Source organism: Glycine soja, chromosome 15, assembly GCF_004193775.1.
Source record: "Glycine soja cultivar W05 chromosome 15, ASM419377v2, whole genome shotgun sequence".
In the NCBI taxonomy this organism is placed as follows: domain Eukaryota; kingdom Viridiplantae; phylum Streptophyta; class Magnoliopsida; order Fabales; family Fabaceae; genus Glycine; species Glycine soja.
This window is the reverse complement of record NC_041016.1, coordinates 10,110,309-10,128,445: the sequence shown is the minus strand read 5'-3', so window position 1 is coordinate 10,128,445 and position 18,137 is coordinate 10,110,309. Positions and strand designations below refer to the sequence as shown.

The window sequence follows — 18,137 nt, the reverse complement described above, 5'->3', positions numbered from 1 at the left end:
AAGAATATTGATTAGCAAATTTTTTTAAAAAAAATACATGCGCATCTATGTATTTTCTTGAAAAGTAAAACTAAAATAAAAGAGAGAAGGGAAAGAAAATAAGGATATTAATTAAAGTGGAAATTAGAATGCGTATTACTTTAAATTGGATTTTATATGCAGTTAATGGGACAGTTTTTTTTATATATATGTTGTTCAAACAAAATAATGGTCGGAGTGAGAGCTTTGTTGCTAGATACGCTTATATGTTAAATACTTGAAGGGATTTTTTTTTTATTACACATGATAATATTATTCGGATCAAATATAATTGTTTTTATGTAAAAAAATATACGTGGTCTAAATAAATAAAATAATGGTGTAGTTTGCAAAATATGATAAATAATCAAAGACAAAGGGCAAGGAATGGCTTCTGAATTCTGATGCTTGTCTTTTTCGGACTTCACTTTACGTGTTTCATTTTCATACGTTAGCTAATTATTTATTCGCATGGTTTTAGTTACTACAATTCAGTGTCTTCTTTTTAATTTTTATAGTTTTTCTTTAATGAAAAATAATGTTATATTCACATGGTACGTAGAATCGTAGATATTGATATTTGATAACATAGATTGTTAGGCCTGTGCTAGAGTGCTTTAGCTCCATAAATAATAGTCCGTACTTCGTAGGGATGATAATTTTATCCGAATTTTATAGGTAAAAAAAACAAAAAAAAAAAGAGAAATTGGTTTAATTGGTAAAAAAAACAGATTTATATTACAAAAGAATATGATCTGAAAGCACTCATTAACTCTCATTAGAGTAGCTTTTGCAAGTAGCCATCATTTTTAATTTTATGGTGTCTCAGTAGCATTGAAGCATTACTTAACTTTTGGAAAACTCGAATCTCAGCTTATCAAGCACATTAGAGTTATAGTCTATTACCAGTTGTCAATCTCGAATACATCAGGGTTAGAATTAGGCATGAAGAACCTTTTTTTATTCAAATAAAAAAAATTGTTTTTGACTCATTTTGATAAGTTCTGAAGTTTGATTTGAGCAAGCAATAATAGTAAATAATGCTCAATTTTTATTGTAATCACTGAATTTTATTGCAATGTTGTGGCCTTGTTAGTTTGTCTAGAGACAGAGTTTCTTTGACCCATAATGGTTAATTAGATGTCCCGAATTGAATAACTGATCATAGAATCCATGTCATATTGTCATATATTGGAAAATAACTTTCCTTCCTACCTATGTTAATTCAAAATGTACTTCCCGATTCTCTACCCACTTCTATTACAAAATGGTCCCCATCTTCCCTTTCCATCTAATAATTAATGTCAAGCTACAGCACCAATTTTGTCTTACATACACCACCTCATCATCACTTTCTCAAAAACCAAATTATCATTGCATGCCCTTATCCTTATATCCTCAGGGAATTTCCCTGTACACTAACATCTACTTCAACTACATTGGGTCAGTACAATTTCGCTTTTTAATATTCCATAGCATTAATTATTTATCAATTCCCACGTGTATACACACACCACGTACAAGTTCAAGGACTACAAACCCCACGGTACCACAGGCACCACTCCCTCGTCCTTGAAATCATGTGAGCAAACCAAGTGTAATACCAACTAATACAATCCACATATTTTTGGCACATTTTCGTTTCAAATTACAAACCAACGCCACCCCAAAAACACATGAGCCTTCAACGTACAGAGAGGCAAATATAGAAGTATCCTTTGTTAAGGCAAGCTCGTGAAAACTGAAATATCCAAATCAATGGCCCCTATTTCTCATAGGGTCCAAGTGGGTTCGTAGCATGCATATTAATGTAGATTCCTTATTAGGTGGCTCCAAGTGCACAACAGTGAGGTGATCTACCCTTTTCCTCTGTTGTTACTTAGATCTCGCCCCCACATAGGAGAGTTATATAAGGCAATACGATGCTATAAATCTTTTTTTGGCACCATCGAGTTTCTTCAAAATGTCCACAACTTCCAGCTAATATTTATAAACACAATTTCTGTCCACAGTTTATAATCTTTAATTAACAATTTTGCATTTTAAAAAGTTGGAAGAGTAATAGTAGTATCATAGTAAAAGATTCAAAATATAAAATTTGTTTTAAGACTTGAAAATTTCTTGATACGGCACTTTTACAGCAATACATGACCATACCCAAATTCACAATCTCACAATTGGTTGACTTAGGTACCTTGTCCAGTCATCACAATGAGAACAGAGATCTTTTTCACTTTCCATGCTTAAACGTATGCTCTATGAGGTAATCTTCTCCTTTGCAGCAAATATTCTCAGTATGATAGAAGACAAGACTATGCAGAAAATGAACACAAGTCCTCACGATTCAGCCGCACAAAAAGGATTGCAGTATTTATTATCAAGCATGACTCTTGGTCTTCATTTTAACTATTAAGACTCATGGTAATGTAGAAAATGAATTAATACTTTCAATTACTGTAACAACATAGAAACAGGTTTTCGTTGTTCTCTTCCACTAAATTAGATAAGGAAAATGGTATTGCCTTATCATACTTGAAATATATAATATCTTTATTAAATTTGGTATCTACTATAACTATAAGAATCACAATTAAGCAGAGTATCTTAACTCACGGCTCAATGGCATCCGACTTCTTAGAAATTGATTAACATAGTTTTCTAGTAGTTACTCGTGAATCTAGTGATACAACCCTATTGTGCTTTAACATATTTTGTAACATTTAGCATAAAGCGCAACATGTGTCACTTCATTTTAACCACGAAATTCAACATCAAACTCCTCAGTTCAGCATTGGCACATAAAAACAGAAAACTCTTCTTAGTTGCTAGCAAGTAATCATAGGTAACGTAGTGAAATCTCACCTTAGTTCCTTCAAATAACGCCACACTTAGTTTGTAAACTGCTACTCCAACTTGAAATCCCGACAAGAAGAAATAGACACCGCATCCCTTGGTACCACAGTAACAATTAACAAATACTTACAGCAACTAGTTCCAAGATCTACTAACACTTCACATGCAATTTAACATGAAGAACCTAACATTTCCCCCAAAACACACCGAGTTAAAGTAGAGAATCACCATCCACCTCAAGCATTAAATTTATTCTAAATGTGTAACAGCTAGCAGAAACTATATTCGAGCCAGGGAACAACGAGTAACTAATACTATCAAACCATATCAAGCTTTGTTTCCCAATAGAACAACACGACTTTGACACTTAATCTCTTCAGTTTGCAATTAAGCTTATCCACCACGAAAGCTATGGGGTCTTGGAATCAGGAGTCATTTATTTTAAGAATCATATCACCATCAAACAAACAAATTCCATATGCAGCCAAGAAACTTCATACAGTAATAAATGAATGAGACATCAATTAGCACAAAATTTCTACTACTTTTAAGAAAACCTACTTGACTATAAGCCCTAAAGTGAACTAGGAAGATCCCCCTATCTCAATCTCCAAGCCTAAACAAAAATGAAAAGAGCCCAATATTTCGATCTTCCTCCCAAGCACTTGCTACAAGCCTACAAGCACGATCAGGAAGTTCTTCACATGCAGCGCGTCAAAGATTTTTTTATTTTTAATTCGAAAAATGAGGGACTTGACTTTGATATTAATACATATTGAGTCTCGTTATAAAACTGAATCAGAAACGAAATTGTAGCAGATTACAGCCTTGTTTTTTACTTCTATAATTATTTTCTTCTCTTATGCACACGTACTAATGCAAAATCTTCTATTAAGATTAATTTAAACATGCATCCTACATCCCATGTTCAATGGCTTAAATTTGATTCTACAAATAAGCACAAAAATATGCATTATGTTATTCCTGTCAAAAGTAAAAGTGGATACAACATTCACCTTCCAACATCAAGAGGGAAAAGATTTTAATGCGTTTTGAGCATTTTCTTTACACAAAAATTCAGGAGGTAGATAGGTTGCAATACTGCTATTAGTGGATGCCTATTACCAGCCAATGATATGAACAGGAGGAATGAAATTCAAGAACATTTCATTGATGCAGCTTGTCCTACCAAGCAAGCCCTCTCATTCGTGTATAAACAAAATATAATATACATAAAAATACATTCCACTTACATCAATGAACTGAAAAAGCTGACTGTGTCATTGAGGGCATGGATAAAGTTGTCTACATCCTCCTTTGTGTTATAAAAATAGAGACTAGCACGTGCACTTGAGCTGACGCCTAAATAGCGATGGAGAGGCTGGGCACAGTGGTGACCTGATCTGATTGCCACTCCATGCTGAAATGATACACTATCAGTTAATTACAGTTCAAGAAGGAAAGCTTCAAAAGATGTACAACAGTTATCCCAAATTCTTCCACAAAATTCAGGCTTTTTGACAATTGATTTATATAGAATAAACTGTCTTAAGACCAAGAAAATGCACATATCCAGGGATAGTCTTTTATCCATTTACCTGTTGATCCAGAAGTGTTGCAAGATCAGTAGGGTGCAAATTCTCAACATTAAAAGAACAAAGGGCAGCTCGTTCGACTTTTTCTGAAGGCGCTGGCCCATAGATGCGAATATTTGGGACTGAAAGAAGCCTTTCATACAGATATCTACCCAGCTCCACCTATGGAAATTGATGTTTAGTAACTTATTGTTCACAGAATTGGAATATAAATTATCTCACTTTAATGAAAAACATGACAACAAATTTTACTGATGAGTAAACAAAAATGTTGACCTATACTGTGGCATGTTTACTCTGCCATTAGTTTCTATTTTCTATCACTTCTGCAATCATGAAATAAACAAAAGAAATTTTTTTGCTCGAAATAAGTTAGCTTAGCTATGGGATAGGTGATCACAATCATATTACAATGTTTTGATGATATTGACGGATAGGGGGACAACGATAGCATTGCTTTGAAAATGATGATAATAAGATTGAGGCATCAAATAATGAAAATTATGATAATAAAGAAAATCAGTATTTGAAGAAGTAAAACAATGAGGAAGATAAAAGTTGAAACACTAGGTCAAGCTGAGTGATGCTTTTAGTTTTTGTTTTGCATACTTCTTTGTTGTTCTCATCTGCTGATCAAGTTAAAAAAGATTAGTACATTGAAGTTTAATCTGTGTGGCAGGTATGAGTTTAACTATAAGTTATTTTGGTATTTAAACAATACATATTATTAACACACACACTTACCTCATAATCATGTATAGTTTGCATACCAATCCCAGATAAGTAATCAATGGCTGCTCCTAAACCAATTGCTTCCCCAATAGCTGGTGTTCCAGCTTCAAATCTAGGACAGTCAAATAATAAGATACATGTAACTGATGGTATGCAACAATAGTAGAGAGAAACTATCACTACATGGAGGAAGAAAATGGCCAGAAATTACTAATGGTTATATCTAAAGTTAGAAAAGAAACAAACTGAGTATGAGTTCCAAGATAAGTCACAAAAACCGTTACTATCACTTGACTACTATTAATAACAATCACTTAAATGGTTGACACAATCATTTTTCAGGTCAAAGAATTTTACGGGTTTCAAAACATCAATAACCAACACCAAATCATAATAGTCTAGCATCAAGTGCCAGGCAAAGTAAAATGAGGAAGTGAAAAATTTTATTAACTAGAAGCAAATAAGATGAAGGATAAACTTACAGAAACCACAGTGAAGAATATCACTAGACAACTCTAAAAATTGCATCCTACTTATAATTTCTTCTAAAGTATTTTCTGTATATCCATTTTCAATTTTCAAATTTTAATCCCATAACAATCACCTGTTAGCTTCTTTACTAATGTATTGCAGCAGACTCCAAAGCTTACTATATGATAATTGCAAGTTAACTTGCTAGTGAATTGAAAAGCCAAGGTAAATTTGGGAGTGATGGAGTGTAGTAGCGAGTAAATTTTAAAGCCACAAAAGAAAATAAACTATTACCCATGCATTAATGCTCTTATATTTTCTTTTGTACATTGGGAATCAAACATACGATCTCTACCTAAGCCAACGTAGATTATTACGATCAGCTGGGCCCAAGTCAAAGTAAAAACAAGTTCACAAACCTGGATGGAGGTTCGGCATAAGTTGAATGATCAAGATATACATCAGAAATCATTTCACCACCACCTAAAACAAGTGAAGGCAGAAGTTACCAGCAATACATTAACTTCAAAAGAAAATCTTATTAACACAGTGCAAAACCAAACAGGAACTTTTAGGGGCTGTTTAGCATGAGAAAACGCTGTCTGTTTTTATTTTCGTCCATCACTTTTAATTAAAAAAATGCAACCTTGTTTTCACTTTGTTTTCTATTTTCAAAAGTTTGTGTAGGAAAAAGTGAAAAGAAAAAACAATAACAAGTTGTTTGCATTGTTTTTATACAAAATTTTGAAAATAGAAAACAAAGTGAGAACAAGGTGGCATTTTTGTAATTAAAAATGAAAAAAAAACACTTTCTCAAACCAAACAACCTCTTACATTATTTTATTGCATTTTAGTTAGTTATTCCTATTTGACAGGGAGATATACGTAACCACATCCAATAACTTACCCAAAAATGGAGGCATGGAAGACAAGAGGTCTATTTTACCGTATAAGAATCCAATGCCTGTAGGGCCACACATCTGAAACACGTTCGATAACATATTACTATTTATTAACAGTTAAAGTTTATAAATAAGTAAACAATCCTACCTTGTGAGAAGAAGCCACAAGAAAATCAACATTAAGGCTCTGGACATCAATCATCATGTGTGGAACACTCTGGCAAGCATCTACAAGAACTTTTGCTCCAACATCATGTGCCCATTGTGCAATATCTTGAATAGGAAGGACAGAAGCTACATAAAAGCAGAAAACAAAATATGTGAAATCTCATTCATTTCTGCTATACACATTCTAGAAGTGAGTAATAAGTATTATCTTTGTAAATAAGAAAAAATTACAGATCAAAAAGACAAAGAAAGAGTGCTTAGATAGGGGGGGGGGGGGGGGATGTTATGATAATTCATATATGTACTAAGTTCTATTGTTTTTAAGGTCATACCAGGTCTCAGTAATATTCATTTGTGGTTTATTTGGACCGGACACTGAACTTATTCACTGGTTTTTTGGTTGGGCTGCACAGTTCAGCCTAGTTATCAAATATGGATATCAGTACTCAGTTTGTCTACTGTGTGAATGGGACGGACTGCTCTTCCCAATCTGACGCGATTGATGCAGGAGCACAAGTTTCATGTATGCAGGATGTGAAATATGAAATCTCACTTTCTGGCAGAAACTCTCCCCAACATCAAATTGATAGGAGTATTAATAAGAAACCTCCATCCATCTGAGAATGTTTTTGTTAGAAGGAAGAGAGGTACAACAGGAAATTAAAACCCTGTGAATTGTAACAGAATAAATAATGAAAGTTTTGTTAGTTATGAGGACAGAATATAAATAGGATTGGTAGTTAGAAGGATAGATTGGTCAATTTGTATCGGGAGGGTCCAGGTTCCTTGAATTACCTGGAGGATTTTTCCCTTCTTTCATTTTTTTTTCAATAAACGTTCCCTTGAACCAGTTTGCATCACAAATGCCTAAGGAGAAGTAGGCCTGAATATAGATTTCTTTTTCTTTTTAGTATCTAATATGTTTTCTTCAATTTGAACTATTAAGTGATGCCACCAGAGACCTGCTTTCTAGGTCAGATCACTAAAACTGCTTACATGTTGAAGTTATGTTTCGTTTGATCTAACCCAATTTGTCAATCATTAATTAATTTTCAAAGGCTCTGCTAGCAATCCAAATATCCACCACTCTGATTCTTAAGTAGCACCTTATTGCTAGCAAACTTCCACTATTTAATGATGCATATGATGTGCAGCATCATTCTCCAAGTATCTTGAACATATACATAATATATCTTCGTATGGCACTAATGTGGTCTATTTGGAAGCTAAGGAATTCCATAGTCTTTTCTAATGCAACCTTCAATGCTAATAAATTGTTTGAAGATGCAACATTCATCCTCTGGACTTGGCTTAGAAACTTTGAGAAGGATTTCTCTATTCATTCTAACCAATGGTCCAGTAGCATTAGACAGGGTTTTTATTTCAGTAGGGGATAGATCATTGTGGGCTATTAAATGTAATTTTCATTTTGCACGCATAAAAAGGTTCTCTCTTAGAATATATAGGTCTGATCGTGGAACCTTTTGTATGGTGTCTTCTATTTTGTATTTAGTACCTCTGGTACTCTAAGTTAAATATATATAATATTATCTTTGCTGAGCAAAAAAAAAATATATATATCTTCGTATGAGATACTTCAAAAATTTAAGATCTATATAATTCTTAGAACAACAGTGACCAAAGTCCTTCCCCAACAGGTGAGTTAGTTATGTAGATTAAATAGTGTCATTAAGTTCTGTCAAAAAACAATTCTTCATAGTGCCATTTAAATCTAAATCCTTTTTTTTTTTTTTTTTTGGCTGATCAAAAAAAAAAAAAATCTAAATCCTTTTTAAAGACTGGAATTTATAGATTCTTAAAACAAAAAAAAATAAAAATTAAAGGCTCTTGCACAAACATAACAATTGCATCTGGTTCCCAAGTGATACATTTCTTATTGGGTTTACATAGCAGGATTTTCAGTTTCAGGTACATGGCACAATTTTAAAAATATACATTCCTTCAAGCTCATCCAGAAAGGATCATATGCTTACCTAAAGCTAATTTGAAATTTCTCATATGAAGAAATTAATCATTCAAAAAGAAAATTAGATTTACATTCAAGGTGGACTTAGGCCAAACCCAAATTCAAGATGGTATCAAAGTCTATGTCTATCATAGATCTGATATTGGGCCACCCTCAACTGTCTAAAAATCTACCTAACCCCACAGCTTTCCCAATGCAATCTACCTGGCCCTATGGCTAGACAATGCAATAAAAAAAAAAAAATCAATTGCACAATCTCCATACTTAGCTGTCCAATCCTGGGCATGAGGGGGGAGTGGAGATCTCACATTATCTATAGATTCATGTAGCCAAAGTACATCTTATAAAGGTTTGGCAATCCTCACCTCATGAACTAGTTTTTAAGGTTGAGATGGGTCCAGCCCAAATTCAAGAGAACATTTAGCATAATGTTAGCTCATAGATTAGTATAACTTGAAGGTGGGTAAACATTCAATAATCCAGTATAGAGGCCTTTGAAACCTAGTGACCTTTATGTGAAATAATGAGGGATTTTAGAAAGCAGCTAATAAACCAAAGAGCATCAATGTTGAAAAACTACAAAATTAACCCAAGATGCACATGATCTTCAACAGCATAAATTCAAGGTATCATTAAGTAAATTGGAATTATCAAGGTGAACAATCATAATGAGAAACATACCAAGCACGTTTGAAACATGATGGACAACAACTATTTTGGTCTTCCTTGAGAGCATTTCTTTCAACTTGTCTATGTCTGGAATTTCATCTTGGTTTAAATCCACAAATTTCAAAACAGCCCCTGTTTTTTGAGCTACTATTTGCCAAGGAACAATCGCACTGTGATGTTCAGCAACTGTAAGTATGATCTGTAATAATATATAAAACTGAAGATTATACAAGGGCATAATTTGGAGATAATGGCGGTATAAACAAAGATCATTAAGCTAAATGTAGAAAGATTGAATTAGATGATTAAAAAGTAGCCCAATGTCTCATCCTGCTATTAAAAATGGCTTTGTCTAACTAACCCCAACTAAAAATGGGGTTAAACAACCCCATCCCATGTGGCCCAATAAAATTGCACACATTTATTTAGATTTTTTTTTTGCACAAAATTCTATGTAATTTATTGGGCCACCTAGGATGGGCTTATTTAACCCCATTTTTACTTTGTTTCTACTTTAAAACTATTTTTGAAAAATTCAATTAAACCTTAATATTCTCTCCAAGTTTTAAGAAGATGCATAAAATAATCTCAGACTTTGTTGCCAATTAAGTGAACTGGAATTCATCAAAATATTATTGTACAGTGAAATACCTCATCGTCAGGTTTTAAATTTGACAACCCCCAAGAATAAGCAACAAGATTGATAGCTTCAGAAGCATTTTTTGTGAATACAATCTCTCTGGAATCGATAGCATTTATAAAAGAAGCAACTTTCCTTCTAGCTGATTCATACTCGTCTGTGGCCCTTGCACTACATCCATAAACAATTATATACAATAAAGCATTTGGTTATTAAGTAATAATAGATATAAATTGTATGTGTATTGACCTCCCAATAAATGCAGTAAGGGAGGACGGAAATTAAAATAAAGTGTCTCCTAATTGCATATGTGATTCCAAAAATTACATGATAAGTACCTCAAGAAATGTATGCCCCGATGCACATTTGAATTGTAAGCTTCATAATAGTTTTGCAATGCCTTCAATACAGCGGTGGGCTTTTGAGAAGTTGCTGCATTGTCTAAGTAAACAAGTTTTGAGCCATTTACTTCCTGTGGAGTGAGTTAAAGTATCATAGCTTAATAATATGTACCAACACATATACAACTTGCAAATTCCAGATCTAATTTGCATACATCAAGGCAAACAATTTTACTAAGAGTAGGGCATAGTATAATACTATGATATGAGGATTAGATATTCCATCTTTGACTTTGGTTTAAAAAAAACTAATATACTTTGTCCAATAAGCAAACATATTGCTCACAGAAAAACACAAGGCACACACAGAATAGTTAGACGTGCGTTCTACAACACTTATTGAGACATTGATTGAGCAAAGTTGGGGAGATGAATTAGAATCTCTGGTCCCTCTATAACTAAGTGTTCAAGACTCGAGAGCTCAATCTCTACTGCCTTTTTTCTTCTTATGTTTAAGAGGGTCTATGCTTTGTCCATCCATCAAGTAGCATTAAATTCGTAACACAATAATCAAAATGAAAATTTGAACCTTGATTACCCAAAACACTTCCAAACATTCTCAGGCTGCATCTAGGAAAATAATATTGAAGATAAGATGAGAAAATAGATACCTGGTGAAGTATGGGGAAATGGGGTCGGGTGGAGTGACCCAAAGAAAGGAAACCAACAATTGGTTCAGCTACTGCTTCATTGACAGTTGATGCACAAACAGATACGCGACGGAACCCAAATCTGACATATGATGAGCTCCTACTAGTGATCGAGCAGCAATAAGTGGCACTTGGAAATTTGAAAGAAGGAAGTTTTGGTAGCAAAACTTCCATTGCCACCCAACAACAGAAACTGCCACACATAACTATATTTGAGATATTTTGCAGCAAAAGAAGAAAGGTAACGGTAAAGTATGTCATAGAATCACAATTCCCAGACAAGTAATTATACAACAAACACTGCAATGGGAAATTCAAGTCCAAAATTCACAAATAGGTGTCCACAAATAAAAAACCTGTGAAGTGCAAACCATTTATGAAATTAATAAAGAACAAAGCTTACATAGCATAGCACATGCACAAGGTTTCAGTCTAGAATGAAAATCCTAAGAACGTGAATTAATTACAAACAAACAAAAAGAAAAAAGAAAACTTGAACAAAAGGGTACGTACTATCTATCTACCTCTTTCAGTGAAGCTGTTTCAGGAGGGGAAAAAGCCCTCGCAGAAGTCGCCGTTGTACTCTTTTCTGAGTATGGGTGGCTGCGGTTTCAGTTAGAAGAAGAAGAAGAAGGGTCTAAAATTAAAATTAATTATTTATCTCTGTATCTGTATGTACACAGTGACTACCGCAGCAACACAATTGGCCACTGTATCCGAGGGATAAAGATTCGACGGATTCTCCTGTGCATCACGAGAGAATGTAGTTTACGGTAGTCCCCTTAAATTTACTTATTTTGTTTTAATAATTAAATTTTATAAATAGGAAATCACCTTTTTGTCCTTCGAAGATGAATGGTAGTGTTACAGGGGTAAAAAAACCGTAGCTGGGCATGGCGGCGTCTGAGGGCGAGAACGAGATCGAGTGCGGAGTCACAGAAAGCTTCGAGACGAAAACGAGAGCGATGGAGACGCGAGAATCATGAGTAGAAGAGGAAGAGAGAGGAGTAAAAAGTTGAAGCACCGTTGCCCGCGGCGGCCGGAGATCGCCTAAGCGGTGGTCCGTGGCGGAAGAATTGTTAAAATGTGTTTATACTGTATAGTCGTAAACAATTACAGGGATGAATCCAAAAAATGGTTCTGAATCTGATGAATGATGAATGCAATTACTGTGCACTAAATGGGGCAATTTGGTCAACTACAAATAAGTTTAATATCTCTATTTAATTAACAATAAATCTGTAAAAAAGAAAAAGTAGGAAGTAGCAACTACTCATCACTAGCATTCGATATTGTATATTATATACAAGGGTCATCAATTATTAGAACACTGTAAATCACATGTTATAGTGATTCACCCTAGCCTTTGTCATTCTGAAAAAAAAATATGAAACAACTTTTTTTAAATTTGTTTAATTAAAATGTATTCGATATAATGTAATTCAATCATAAATTCTGTTGTATTAAATTTTGTTGGATTTTATCCATGTTACTTCAAAAGTTGTATTTAAGATAATTATAACTAGTTATTATATATACAATTTGAAAAATAAACTCTAAAATTAATTTACATAATTTTAAAAAAATATCAATGGACTTGGATTTAACTAAACAGATTAATTTCTTCTCAGATGATAAATCAAGGTTTAAATCTTACTAATATAAGTCCTCATATTTAGTAGTGTCTCTTTATATCCTAAAATGTTGGTTTTTTGTGTGACCAGAATTGGCAACGCTTGGGAATGCATGCTTGGCCGCTGTACAAGCCTAAGATGCTGCAACTGAAAGCGTTGAAAAAGTACAAGCTGCTGAGTTGAAATTCCAAGATATTATCAATTCTCCTTTGCTTGATGCTGCCTGCAGGAAGATAGACAATTTGGCCGAAAAAAAAGAACTTGATTCAACATTGGTATTGATGATCACCAAAGCTTGGTCAGCTGCCAAGGAGTTGAACATGATGAAAGATGAGGTAAATTGATGGCGACCTCATCAATATCCTTTCTGTATGCTATTTTATTTTTCAATTTCATGAACAGAGGATAATAAATTTTCAATGATTATGCAACTTCAAAATAGCTTCTTTAGGCTGCAATGCACATCAGCACATGCACAGTTGGGAGGAAAGTCAAGTGGACAAGTTTGGTTGTTTGTTGTTTTATTTTATTTTCTAATAATAAGATGTTGGTAACAACTTATCTCCTTTTTGCAACATCTTGTTATCTTTCTTTTTTTGGGGGGGGGGGGGGGGGAATGAATGGGTACGAATCTTCTGTTGACAAACTACTTTATTTTTAATTTATCCACTTTTCTGTTAAACACTACGTTTATCTTTTAGTTGTTAAAATTCTTTCATGTGAAATATGATGCTTTAAAATAATTTGACTTGTATGATATTACAATTTGGGAAGAGGTTTTGATTGATCAAAAAGAAGAATCTACTTCAACCAATATGTCTTTAGATACGGCAATACATAACATAGAAATCACACTCGGAAAGAGTGGACAATTAACTAAAGGAGTAGGTGCTGTAACCAAATTAATTGCAAAAGAGGGGAAATTGGCCACATTATTATTACCTTCTGGGGAGGTCCGTTTGATATCCAAAAACTTTATTACAATATATGTTTTGTGAATATAACAAATCTACTCATGTCGAATTGAGGATCCGGAGGAGCAACTATCTGCCCTCAAAGATGCATTTACACCTGGAGAAGAAGTTGAAGGAACGATGTGGATAACTTGTACACGTACGTATTAGATGTCAGAGCATACAATAATTTCAAATAGAATTCAGTTATAATAAATTTTTCTCGTTATCATTTTCAGGACTCCAGAGAAGCTTCACACATGGATAAAGAGTGTGTTGGATGCTTATCATTTGAGTGGAGAAGGTACCCTCATTAGGGAAGCAAGAGATCTGTTGAATCCAGAGGTCATCCAAAAATTGGAGGTACTCAAGAAGGTTGTGGAAAAGAACTTCATGTGAATAGGAGCTTAAGAAGCACGCTAAGGTGGTTTTCATACTCTAAAAGGCCAGAAGTTTACTTCATGAGATTCTAGATGTCCACCACCTTCAGGCCCTGATTTACAGTAGCATTGCTGCAAGGAAATATCTAAATTCTGGCTAGCCTTTAAGGACGTAGAATTCTCTTTAACAATAGAAGAATCATTTTTTTGGGTAAATAATAAAATAAGCAATTTTATTGGTAAGTAGAGGAATGTGTTTTATGCACGTAGGAGAGGGAACTATTACACGGTAGACCCCTAGATAAATACAAGACTTGAGGAACTGAGCCCCGGCAGAGGCCGACCGTTCAACCAAAAGCCTAGGCCCTTAGTTAAGTCACTTGAAGATATAAAATGTAAATCCCTATTTTTTTATTTATATTTAGTTCCTTTGTTCTAAATTATCTAAAACTATTACAATATTGAACTGACGATGTAAAACCCTCAAATATTTTCTAAATAATTAAAAAATTAATTATTTCTTTCTTAGTTAGTACGGTTATGTTCACTAAAAAAGTGAACACAACTATATGACCACCTTCCGAAATTTAATTAGAAAATTTCATTAAATGAAATTGAGTTTAGTGGAAAGGGTTAATTTCTTATTGAGTTAACTGAAGTATGACTTTTATTAGGAAAGGTATGGACAAAATTAGATAATTTCAACAAAATATTGGACAATGGTTTAACTTGAAGTCTTGAACCAAGTTGTTTCTAAAGAAAAATATATTTGGAAAACAAAAAATTACACCCTTTCAACAAAAGTCACATTTTTTTTGGTCTACCAAAAAACTCAGTATTTTTTGTGGGCCAAGAATGCACAAGCTCATTTCCAGCACCCTAAAATTGCTTCCTGCATCAATACGGTTATTTTTTTCTTTTTCTTTTTCTTTTCGGATTGACTAATCCAGATGGTAAAAAGGTGCAGGAAATGATTTTTAAGGTGTAGAGAGCAACTACATTCGTTAAAATGGGCTAATCCGCTAATGAACCCTAACTTAACAAACCAGACTTGGCCCACGACCCTTTACTAGACTTGTCATTTGTCAATGTAATCGTGAAAAATGCATGTTCTAATTCCGCAACTAACCTGAACGCAGCAGCTCCGCTTCTGAGCGAAAGAAGGACATTTGTTTCAAATTTTCAGTCACATTCAGATTCAGGTATTCAATATTTGTCGAAAATGGCTTCAATTTCTCCTTCTTCAAGCAATACTTCGCCGAGTGCTGCTGATCTGACGAAGCAATTGAGGCTCCATGAAGTCGCCATCGCCGAGCTCAACAACCAGCCTTCTTCCAGAGTAACCTCTTTTTTCTTTTATCCTTCAATCTAACTACTTTTAATCATCCATTTCAAACACGAATACCTCTCCCTACCAATTTCATGTTCCAGACATAGGATTAGGGTTATTTTTTGTGGTTTCGTTATAATGCAAACAAACCATTGAGATAGATATTTCTTCAACACTCCCCAAGGTAGAACTAACAATAAATCATGCGTTTAACCTAGCCTCTGATGATTAAGTGCATGTTTGGATGTCAGTTGGGAGAACTCAAAACTATCTTTATTTTCGGTTTAATTACCTATTTAGTCCATCTAATTTTCAAATTTATCCTTTTTAGTCTAGTCAATAAGTGAATTTTTCTCCTGTTAAAATTCTTTAACTATGTTAAGGACTCCTCTTACTTGTCATTGATTTAGGAACTAAAAAATTCACCCGGGACTAAAAAATCGAATCACTTATTAATTATAGGAAAACTTATTTAGAAACTGACGAATTAAATAAATAATTAAACCTTTATTTTCAAAGCAACGAATTTTTCATTCTTCATTTTGTGCATTGAAATTTGAGAATGTGATTTTGGAATTCCAAAACCACATTCTCGACCTTTATCTAGACATAGGCTAAAACTATAGACATACCAAGTGTCATGGTGTTCGTCGCAAGAGAGAGAATTAGAGAAAAAAAAAGAGTATATTGTTTATTCATGTGACTTGTGTACATTTGTTCAGAGTCTTGTTACTTAGAATCCTTGAGGAGCATTTGTTGGTGGAAAAGTTAGTCATGTCACCGGTCATATGTTGATTGTGTTGGGTATCCTATATTATTGGTAGTGCTTTATACCGGGATTTAGCTAATTTAGTGTCCTTTGTGATGATTCCAGACTTGGTGTTTATCCCGGGTATGCCGACTTAAGAGTATAGAAACGATTATGTTTTGCAGAACACCTAGGATTTAATCCTAGTCTTTTTTATGGAAAAAAATGTTAATAAGAGAAGTAAAATGTGATGCAGCGATTTTTATGTTTCGAAGAAGAGTATTCTCTGTAGGTTCATTCTATCTATAATTTTGTTTTTTTTGTTTGTTTTTTTTAATTTTCCCCTACTTTCTATGAAATATAGGCTGTGTACCAGAGAGATGGGAACATATTTTTTCGTACAACCATCCAAACAGCAACTGCAACGGAGCAGAGTAAGAATTCTCCGCATCTTCTCACTTCTTTCTTCTTTCTTGAGAAATCTGAAATTCTGAGGTGTCAAACTATTCTGAATTATTATTATTTCTCTTTTTCAAAATTTGTGTTGGGCAGAACAACTTGAATCAGCCCAAGCGAAGCTAAAAAGTCTGAATTGATGGTTTGGGAGTAATGAAGCAGTTGTAATAAGGATATATTTTAGTTTGAAACTTCATTTTTGTAAATTGTGACCCGATAGCTTTTGTAAATTGTGACCTGATTGTGTGGGCACTTGACGATCCCAATAAGACATTAATGAAGTCTAATTGTCGTTATACCAAAATATTGTACGTTTATTGGTTAATTTAGTTATTAATATTAAATTTGTTTATAATTATAATATTTTTCACATTTATCCTTGACTCTATTGAGAATCTTTTTATCTTCTCCAATCTCCGTAGGGATGCAAAACAATCTAGAGTACAAATTGTTGATTATCTCTCTTAAACAGAGATAAATTGAATAGTAACCAATTTGTGTCACATGGTTTGGCAATGTTGGTAGTGGTTTAAGGATGGATTGAGAATAACCCAACCTTAAGAACATCAATAACACAAATCAAATCTGATTTTGTCATCCATTAAAAAATGTCAATCAAAAAGAAAAATGATGTTGTTTCAAGTGTCTTTCCCCAACCTTAAAATGGGGACAATTGTGACTAACTTGGCAAACCGTTTATAAGTAATAATTAATAACAGCATGGTATTGTGAATTTCATATTCAAATTTTTGTTTTTTAAACCATTCGATTATAGAAATAGTATGAAAAATAGGATATTTATAATTTTAGCTGATCTGTAGGAACACACCATGATTTTGCGTGATCTCAGCGATGCATATCATCAAGTGTGTAGTTGCTATTGGCTATTATGGTCAACACACAAGTTTATATTTTTATGCATTGGATATGTTTTAATTATTTTTTGGAACCATGATTTAAGTCATTTGTTATTTTTATTATACTATGGTAGGCCTTTTCTATTTTTTGATTTATGAAAATAACACGTAAGGACAAGTAAGTAGTTTTTTCTGTTTGACTTTTGGTAATTCCCGTCTTTCAGTCTTTCGTGTTTATGTTGTTACTTAGAATTGTTATTGGTCTGAAATATTGACCATGAAAGAATGAGTTGATTTTCAATTGTGTGCATTTTAGACACCTTGCATGCACAAATTTTGCTTAAGATGCTTTGAGAAATGGATCAAATCAAATCTTGGCAAAGATGACAAGCAAAGACAATTATGGACAAAGATGGTCAAATAATACTTGTTGAGTCTATCTATGGTGTATGGTTTTGTCTGCACTATATTTACTCCATGAAGCAAACTAAAAAGTCACATCAAAATCATTTGCATGTGTGATCGTTTTTAAGAGTGAGCCTACAGCAGGAGTCGAAATGAAGATTAAAGTTACATGTGTGTAAATATCTATAATTGACACGATAAACAATTATCTATAAATATTGTATTAGGAAATTCAATTCAACACAAGTCCATAATTGACACGATAAGCATTGATAAGCATTGATGAAT

At 33.6% G+C, this 18,137-nt stretch overlaps 2 protein-coding genes across 4 annotated transcripts; one reads left to right on the top strand and one right to left on the bottom strand.

The window, feature by feature from the left end:
• Positions 1 to 3,826: 3,826 nt before the first annotated feature.
• LOC114388222 (cysteine desulfurase 1, chloroplastic-like) lies at positions 3,827 to 12,218 on the bottom strand. 3 transcript variants are annotated; one of them, XM_028348592.1, is made up of 12 exons: positions 11,921 to 12,218; positions 11,600 to 11,830; positions 11,048 to 11,279; positions 10,374 to 10,507; positions 10,047 to 10,206; positions 9,408 to 9,594; positions 6,720 to 6,865; positions 6,577 to 6,649; positions 6,089 to 6,152; positions 5,211 to 5,310; positions 4,470 to 4,628; positions 3,827 to 4,291 (listed from the first exon to the last, which is right to left on the bottom strand). In XM_028348592.1, the coding sequence occupies exons 3-12, from the start codon at positions 11,258 to 11,260 to the stop codon at positions 4,121 to 4,123; spliced, it is 1,407 nt and encodes a 468-aa protein (XP_028204393.1). In that variant the 5' UTR covers positions 11,261 to 11,279; positions 11,600 to 11,830; positions 11,921 to 12,218; the 3' UTR covers positions 3,827 to 4,120. The 3 variants fall into 3 exon arrangements, with proteins under 3 accessions (XP_028204393.1, XP_028204392.1, XP_028204394.1); XM_028348591.1 differs by having other exon boundaries at positions 11,611 to 11,830; positions 11,921 to 12,217; XM_028348593.1 differs by lacking the exon at positions 11,600 to 11,830.
• A 2,921-nt stretch (positions 12,219 to 15,139) lies between these two features.
• LOC114387313 lies at positions 15,140 to 16,904 on the top strand. Its single transcript, XM_028347470.1, has 3 exons — positions 15,140 to 15,392; positions 16,496 to 16,565; positions 16,684 to 16,904. Exons 1-3 carry the CDS (start codon positions 15,276 to 15,278, stop codon positions 16,725 to 16,727), a joined length of 231 nt encoding a protein of 76 aa, XP_028203271.1. The 5' UTR covers positions 15,140 to 15,275; the 3' UTR covers positions 16,728 to 16,904.
• The last annotated feature ends 1,233 nt before the right edge of the window (positions 16,905 to 18,137 follow it).